At 35.4% G+C, this 8945-nt stretch overlaps 1 protein-coding gene across 4 annotated transcripts in view; it reads left to right on the top strand.

Annotated features, from left to right (window-relative positions):
• LOC149220031 (uncharacterized) overlaps nucleotides 1-2416 on the top strand; it is a 164281-nt gene extending 161865 nt beyond the window's left edge. For 2 of the 4 annotated variants that reach the window (XM_089382714.1, XM_089382711.1), the window contains one exon: nucleotides 2052-2416. Coding sequence is in view for 1 of the 4 variants with exons in the window: in XM_089382711.1 (XP_089238837.1) it covers nucleotides 2052-2056 (5 nt within the window). In the remaining 3 variants the exon portion in view is untranslated. The remainder of the gene's footprint in view (nucleotides 1-2051) is intronic. The other 2 variants (XM_089382713.1, XM_089382712.1) reach the window with 2 other exon arrangements.
• The last annotated feature ends 6529 nt before the right edge of the window (nucleotides 2417-8945 follow it).

An 8945-nucleotide genomic window follows, 5' to 3' on the forward strand; every position in this document is an offset into this window, starting at 1 on the left:
TTTTTAAGTCTATGTTACAGGTGTCTACAGGAGAATCCTGCCACATGTGCAAGTTGCAAATGATGTGGACATGGAACGTGTCCTGTTGGTTCAGCCGAATCCCTCACAGAAGGTCGTGGTCAAAGACAGTCAAGCGATGGTCAACCTAAGAGTTTTACGGTGGCAGAACTTCGTTTTTCACCACGCGAAGACTTGCGTGGCAAATTTCTAAATCTCAAGAGGCATGCTAAAACCTGTGGACTACTCCATGAACCGAATCTAACAGCCACCCTCCTTGGATTTAATTGTCACGGCTACCATCATGCTAGATTTCTGGACGTGGTTATTCACGTGTCTGTTTATCAGCGCAGATTTTAGGAAAGTAGTTGTGTCATCTTCTGTTATAAATTAAGCATTCTCATACGCATATTAGCTAGCTTTTTGAATGTAATTTTTGACTGTTTATGAGCTCACTGTGCCGTGACTTAATCCTTATATTATGACTACATTTTAATACATGAGAAGACACTATTTTTAAGCTCAATTCGTGGTTGATTGCTAATTGGCCGAGGTTGTGCAAAGGGCCCCCATACACACCAAGGTTTTTTAATTGCTGTATAGTTTCATGATTTATTCCTTTGTGTTCATAATGCCATAATTGTTTGCTTGTATATATTACACTGCTTATGGTATTCATGTTGATTGTTGTCTATAGTTTTCTTTATGCTTTCTAATGCTGTTAACTGATCAGTGTCTTTATTTCAGGTTCTAATAGACAGCCCAGGCATTTTCACATAGCTTTTTAATGACTAATGACATGGAATTATCTTGTCATTCTGCTGATTTATTTTCTTAGTTCTAATTCCATCACTGTTTATTTCTTTCAGTTTTGTTTGTTCATTTACTTTTCTGCAAGATAGATATTAGATTACTCATGTCATTTTCAGTTACCTCCTATAGCCAGAGCGAGTCAAATGGTGAGGGATTGAAGTATGAATGCGTAGTTTGATCTTAGTTTCATTTTATGCAAATTAGATATCAGATTACTCAATTTGTTTATGATTACCTCATATAGCCAGAGCGAGTCGAATGGTGAGGGGTCAGAATATGAGTTGATGTAATTTGATTTAGTTTACTTTGCTTGCAATTTTTGAATTTCTTTGAGTTCAGTTTCTTTTTATACAGCAGCAAGAATACTGGGTTTCATAGTCACTAGCTCACTGTTTGGTTTAATTAGAATTTAAGTACATTTTTATTTTCTCTTAGGAATTGATTTCATCATTGCAAGTTTGAAAACTTTGAAGTTCGGAAACTATTTTAAAGGTCACCATTGCCTTGAACACTTATATCTATACTTGACTTTTAGAATTGCCATCTCACATTAGGGAATCAACAAAAGATAAACAAAAAAAAAACAAACCAAAAATAAAAAACGACAAAGAAGTAAGAAATCAGTTATCTTGCATATATAGTGCACCTCAATTCAGCAGTTTACGACTCCCGGATTGACAATTTATATAGCAATTTAGGACACACTAAATTGATCAAACATTTTGGCGCCATTGCAACAATAATCATAAAGATATACTTTGCAACAATAATCAAAATATCATTATGCAAAGTTCAAAGATCAAAATAGAATGCTGCAACAAAAAAAAAATGGTTGTAACACAAGAACCAACCATGTTGCAATTCAAGTAAAATACTTTGCAAAAATATGAAGTTATCAAATGATATCATGCAAAGTTAAGCCAAAACTCAAGGATCAAAAGAGTTAATGTAATATATATTGCATGAGGACATGCAATAGCTTCAGTTAGGGAGTATGTTGAGTCTTGAAAATGTCATTCATTTCCATTACACTTTCACTATTATGTCCATTATATCACCTCACCTCCATTTCACTACTATGTCACCACTTTCATCCCACTTTCATTATCATTGGGCCACATTTATGTTTTTCCAATATTTATTAATTCTAAGCCTTTTAAGTGAATTTGTGATTAAAAATTAGAAAATAATGTGCATATGCTTATACTTAACAAATGGATTGAGATTGTTGACATGTGTAGGTTGAAATAAGGCTTCTAGAAGACCCTTATGTGGCACTCTAAGGCCAAATTCGAATTTGAGTGGAAAGAATCATGGGATCATGAGGATATGTGTCACATCTCCTAATTGTATTGCAACTCTAAGAATATGTGTCTTATCAGTTCCTATTTTGATTAGGACTCTAGAGGTAGAGGGAGAGATTGATGGACTCTCATTAATGAGATGGTTTCTCATCTTTCTGTATAAATAAGAGATCTCTCTCCTTCATTTGTTAGTTCTTAAGTCTCAGTTTAGAGTTCTTTAGCTTAGAGTTTGTAGTTCTTCTTTGATGGCTCTTGAAAGCTTTGGAGAGCTTTGTTGTACTTTGTAATTTTGAAGAATTTGAATAAAGCTTTGATGTTCTCAACATGGAAGGAGATGTGAAGTAGATGTCATGGAGCACATTAGAATGTAAGGTAGAGTAGATTTCATTTTGTAATTTTTCTTTGATTTCATTATGTCATTTGATTGCTTTCAAGTTTGATAGATTAGATTTTCCATTCATGCAATTTTAATTCATGTAAGTGTGTTCAACCGGTTGATTGTAGATTAGTTTTTTTCTTTACATGTTTTTGCATCAAATAGTGACATGAGATTTACCTCTCTGTTGACTTTGTTTTTTTTTAGCTTTTCAATTTCAGTTATGTTTTGATTTCGGTCTTATTCATTTACTTTGTTAGTTTAAATATCAGATTGCTCAAGTTGTTGATGATTACCTCCGAAAGCCATAGCGGGACTAATGGCGAGGGATCAGACTATGAATTGATGTGATTTGATTTTAAGTTTACTTTTCTGCAAAGTAGATATTAGATTACTCATGTCATTTTCAGTTACCTCCTATAGCCAGAGCGAGTCAAATGGTGAGGGATTGAAGTATGAATGTGTAGTTTGATATTAGTTTATTTTTCTGCAAGTTAGTTATTGAATTGCTCATGTCATTTTCAGTTACCTCCTATAGCCAGAGCGAGTCAAATGGTGAGGGATTGAAGTATGAATGCGTAGTTTGATATTAGTTTATTTTTCTGCAAGTTAGTTATTGAATTGCTCATGTCATTTTCATTTACCTCCTATAGCCAGAGCGAGTCAAATGGTGAGGGATTGAAGTATGAATGCGTAGTTTGATATTAGTTTCATTTTCTGCAAATTAGATATCAGATTGCTCAATTTGTTTATGATTACCTCCTAAAACCAGAGTGAGACAAATGGTGAGGGGTCAGAATATGAATTGATGTAATTTGATTTTAGCTTTACTTTACTTGCAATTTTTGGATTTCTTTGAGTGCAATTGTTTAATTCATTTTTCTTGTATTTAGACAACAGCAAGGATAGTGATTTCATGATCAATATTTCATCTTTTGCTTGATTGAAGTAGCTGCATACTTATACTTTTGTTTAAGTACTAATTCCATCAATAACATGTTTTAAGATCTTTTGAAGTGCTAAGTCTTGGAAGTTACCATTAGGGACATAGACCTTGTCTTGAAATCTACATCCATACTTGACCTTTAAAAGTATTCTTAAGACCTTAGAATAGGATTTCCATTTGCATTAGATACTTTAGGAAACCAACAAAAACAAAACCCCAAAACAAAATAAAATCTATAAAACAACGAAGTAAGAAAAAGGTTAACTAAGCACATATGGTGCACCACACTTCATCAGTTTACGATACCCGGATTGACAATTTACTCATACCTTGGAATCTTTTCCATTTGTTGTCCATTAGCCCTTGATCAACTGCCCGTTATTGATGTCTTTAGATGCTCAATGTCTTCATAACATATGCTCAGTCATACCTGCATTTTCATGATTATTGAACTAACATCTTGATTGTTAATTTGAAAAACAGAGTGGTGGCTGCACAAACTGCTTCTGGCTGCAGAAACTGATTCCACCTGCGGAAACTGACACAGCAACCGCTTGGCTGAATAAAGATAGTTAGATAATAACTAGCTGAATGGAAATGGTCATGAAAGAGACTTTTATTGATGAAATGGAGTGAGATGAAATGGAGTGGAGTGAAATGAAAATGAAATGGAGTGGGATGGAAATGAAGTGAAGTGAAAATGGGAAAGAAAGAGGTTTTTTTTTTGGAAAATATAGAGTGTCAGGTGTTCCTGATTTTCACTCTACATTTTCTGTATAAGACTGTCAATCAGTGATTGGTTTTCATGCTTATACAATTTTTTCTTCTTCTTTTTTAACAGAAAAGAACAAAGGCTAGGCTGGTGGAGAAGAAGGATTCTTCTTCACCAGCCTTATTGCAGAATTACCTTGAAACATTTTGACAAATTCCTCTTTTGAGAGTGGCTAATGATAAATCTTTAATCTATGGCCATTCACAATAAGAGGGGTTTGAAATTCATCAATGGTTTTGATTCTTACCGCTCCATAGCTAAAGACTTTTTCAATCTCATATGGCCCAAGCCAATGGGTCTGAAATTTACCTTTGAAGTCTTTAAACTTGGAATCAAATAGTAATGCCCAATCCCCCTCTTGAAACTTTTTCTCTTTGATGTATCTATCATGCCACTTAGCTCTTTGATGTTGGACTAGATCAGTTCTTAGGATTGCTTCTTGTCTGATCTCATCTAGCTCATTCAACTGCTCCATTCTGTGATTTTGGGCTTCTGATAGATCCATCCCCAACTGAACTTCCATCTTGAAAGTTTTGACTTGAAACTCAATGGGGAGCAGGACTTCTTTGCCATAAACAAGTTCATAGGGAGAATGTCTTGTTGTATTCCTCCATGTAGTTCTACAGGCCCATAAGGCTTCAGAAAGCCTTTCTGCCCAATCTCTTCTGTGTAGATGAATAGTTTTGGTGATGATGCTTTCAATAAATTTGTTTGTAGACTCCACTTGGCCATTTGCTTGTGGATGGTAAGGAGTAGACTTTCTGTGCTTGATTTTGTATTCTTCCATCAGCTTCTCCATCATGTTGGATATAAATTGACTTCCCTGATATGTCACAATTTCTCTTGGGACACCAAAGCGAGTAAAAATATCCTCATAAAGAAAACTAACAACTGAATTTGCAGTAACAGAAAGTAATGCTTTGGCTTCTACCCATTTAGTGACATAATCAATGCATACCAATATATACTTCTTTTGTTTAGATGGTGAATTAATGGGTCCAATGAAATCTAAAGCCCATTTTTCAAAGGGTTCAATGAGTACCTGTGGTTGTAATGGCATTTCATTTGAAAGAGTCGGTTTCCCTACTCTTTGGCAGTTGTCACACCTTTTGACATATTCTTTTGTATCTTTGAAGAGGGAAGGCCAATAATATCCTAAAGAAATGATTTTATAGGCCGTCGTTTTATCAGCAAGTGTCCATTGTATGGTTCATCATAACATGCCTTGAGGATGTCAGGCATTTCATCTTCCCTAACACATCTTCTAATCACACAATTTGGCCCTGTTTTAAACAATTTGTTAGAAATCCATGAATATTTTGAACTCTCCTGAATAATTCTTCTTTTTCACTAGGAAATAGATGTGGAGGTAGTTTCCCTGTAACCAAATAGTTAGCAATATCTGCATACCAAAGAGTCTTAGTAGTTACTGCAAATAAATATTCATCTGGAAACTTATCCTCTACAGGAGAATCTTCTTTAGTATTTTGGATCCTAGACAAGAAATCAGCTACTGTATTTTGCTTCCCTGGTCTATCCAACACAATAATATTGAATTCTTGTAAAAGTAAGAGCCATGTAACTCTGCCATTAGTAACAGGTTTTTTCATTAGATATCTAATCGCAGAATGATCAGTATGGACAAAAGTTTCATAGCCTATTATATAATGTCTAAACTTATTGATTGCATGAACAACAGCTAAGAACTCTTTTTCAGTCACAGTATAGTTCAACTCAGTGGGAGTCAAAGTTTTACTGGTATAGTAAATGGCATAAGGAACTAAATCCTTTTGACCCAACACAGCTCCTAGAGCTGTATCTGAAGCATCTATAGAAATATGGAAAGGAAGTTTCCAATTTGGCCCTCAAGATGGATGCTTCAGATATTCTTGTTTTCAAAGTTTCAAATGTTGATTGACAATCAGGATCCCATTTGAATTCACAGTCTTTTGTAAGCAATTTTAAGAGTGGAGATGCTATTTTGGTGAAGTTTTCTATAAATCTTCTATAGTACCTAGTAAATCCCATAAAACTTCTAACATCTTTTTGACAATTTGGAATAGGCAACTTGGAGATGACTTCAACTTTTGATCTGTCAACTTTAATCCCATCCCCTGAAATGTGATGTCCCAAAACAATACCTTCAGTAAACATCATAAAGCATTTTTCATGACTCAATGAAAGGTTTGTTTCCTTACATCTTATAAAGACTTTTTCCAAATTCTCTAATGCCTCTTCAAATGAATCACCATAAACTATAAAATCATCCATATAGACCTCTACACAATCATGGATTAGATCAGAAAAAATTCCTAGTACTACCCTTTGAAATGTTGCGGGTGCATTACATAACCCAAAAGGAAGCACTCGGTAAGCAAAAGTTCCCCATGGACAGGTAAATGTGGTCTTATCTTGATCTTCAGGTGCTACCTAAATTTGATTATATCCACTAAAACCATCCAAAAATGAAAAGTACTTTTTTGCCTGCTAGAGTATCTAATACCTGATCGATAAAGGGTAAAGGAAAGTGATCCTTCAAAGTTGCTTTATTCAATTCCATGTAATCATTGTATACCCTCCATTTACCATTCTTTTTAGGTACTATAACCAAAGGAGAAACCCATCGGCTATCTGAAATTGGATAAATGAGGTTTACATTGAGTAGTTTTTGGAGCTCTTCTTTCACTATCTCCCTAAGGTTTGGATTCATCCTTCTCTGAGGTTGTCTGATTGGTCTACTATTTTCCTCGATGTAGATGTGATGAATGCAAGTCTTCGGGTCAATACCTTTCATATCAGTATACTCCCATGCAAATGCAGTGGAATGTTTTTGCAAGATTTTGGTTAGCTCTCCCTGTTGTGATTTTCCCAAGTTTTTGTTGATATTCAATGTTTTACCTGGAAAAATCTCAATGGTGGAACTACCAAACTCTTCCATAGAGTAAAGAGACATTTGTCTAGATGATAGATACTCAATGTCAGAATCTAACTGAAATTGTGTGGGGTCACATTCTGAAGATGTTTCAAAGTTTTCTAATGTGTTCAGAATTTGACTATTTTCACTGATTTCAGAAATGGTAAAGACAGGTTGTATAGTGTCCTCATCATCGACCCATTCATTATCCCCTACTTCTGTAATTGCTTTTGCTAGAGGATACAGATTGAATTTCTTTGTCGAATTACCATCAGAAATATACATATCCCCAGATCTACAACTGATAAAAGCATTAGCTGTGGCTAGCCAAGGTCTTCCCAAGATGAGTGGGTGCCCTCCTAGATTACTCTTGGGAGTTAAAATCATGAAATCTACTGGATATTCCCAAGAATCTAAGGAGACCGAAATGTCTTCTAATACACCATCTGGATTGATAATTGATCGATCTGCAAGTTGCAGTAGAGTAGGTGTAAAAATAAGATTAGGAAGTTTTAGCTGTTCCATAGTCTGTCTACTCATAATGTTGATAACAGCCTCTAAATCAATCAAGGTATTTGGAATTTCTACCCCATTGATATGTGTTTGACAATTGGACTACCGGGATCTACATACTTCTGCATGGTATTTTTTCCCATCATGATATCTGCAATTTTTCCTACCAGGTGGATTCTTCTTGTATCTCTTGGTTTCCTTCCTGGTCTTTTGATACTCAACTCCTTTGTTGTTTTTGCTAGAATAGGAATCTCTCTAATGGCTTGTAGCAAGGGAATCTTGATACAGACATTGTTTAATTCATCTAGAAAATCATAGTCAGGCAACAAGATTTGTTTTTCCACTCCTTTGTCAATTTGTAATCTTTCAGGAAAAGGAGGTGTGGATGAAGATGCAGGTTGCTCAACTATAGGAGTTGTGGGGGTTGACTCTTTTTCTTTTTCTTTTTGAGTGCTTGTGTTTTGAAGAGATGCTTTAGAACCTTTATTGGCTTCAAGAGAATCTTCTTCAGAAATGCTTTGCTTTTGAGCATCTATAGAAGGCTTTTCTAAAACTCTACCAGATCTGAGTTGTACATCATTGAGAGGAACAATCATATAAGTAGAAAATTGTTGTCCTTCTATCATGTAAGCATTTTGAGGGTTTTTATTATTGGGATTTGGCAATGGTTGGGAAGGTAGTTGATTTTTCTTTTGTTGGAATGGAAGCAAGAGTTGGGGATTTGGATTTTGTTGAGAATGTTGTTGTTGTTGTGGAAATGGCAATGAAAGTTGTGGATTTTGATTTGAAAGTTGTGGAGCTTGTTGATTTTGAAAGATGGAGGATATTGATAAAATTGAGCAAATCTCCCATAAGGATTCTGCATACCTTGTACCCATGATTGAAATGGATTTTGAGGTTGGGACCAAGGCTGTTGCCAAGGATCCCAATTTGGTGGCGGTTGAAAGTTCGTGGGGTTGTTAAACCCTTGATTTTGTTGCCCTGCCAAGGTCTCCTTGAAACAAAACAGAGAGACTCAATTGAATTTGGGTCTTCTTGAGACAGCTTTGAGCCCAGAATTGAAGGACAATCCTTGGTCTCATGGCTTTCTAAACAAATCATACATGTTTCTACAACTTTTACATCCAAGGGGCATCCCTTAGAGCATGTTTCTTCCTACATTTTGGACAAAAGATGGCCAAAGCTTCAGCTTCTGCTTTCTGCTTGTTTTGTATTTTAAGGGTGTCTATTGCTCACTAAAGCTCCTAAAATATCAGTTTTGAACTCATCATGATGTTGCCAATCTCAGCCTACTTACTGATCCAGTTGCA

Source organism: Pinus tabuliformis, chromosome Q (assembly GCF_031772625.1).
Source record: "Pinus tabuliformis cultivar Carrire ecotype Pingquan chromosome Q, CPIR1, whole genome shotgun sequence".
NCBI classification, from domain to species: domain Eukaryota; kingdom Viridiplantae; phylum Streptophyta; class Pinopsida; order Pinales; family Pinaceae; genus Pinus; species Pinus tabuliformis.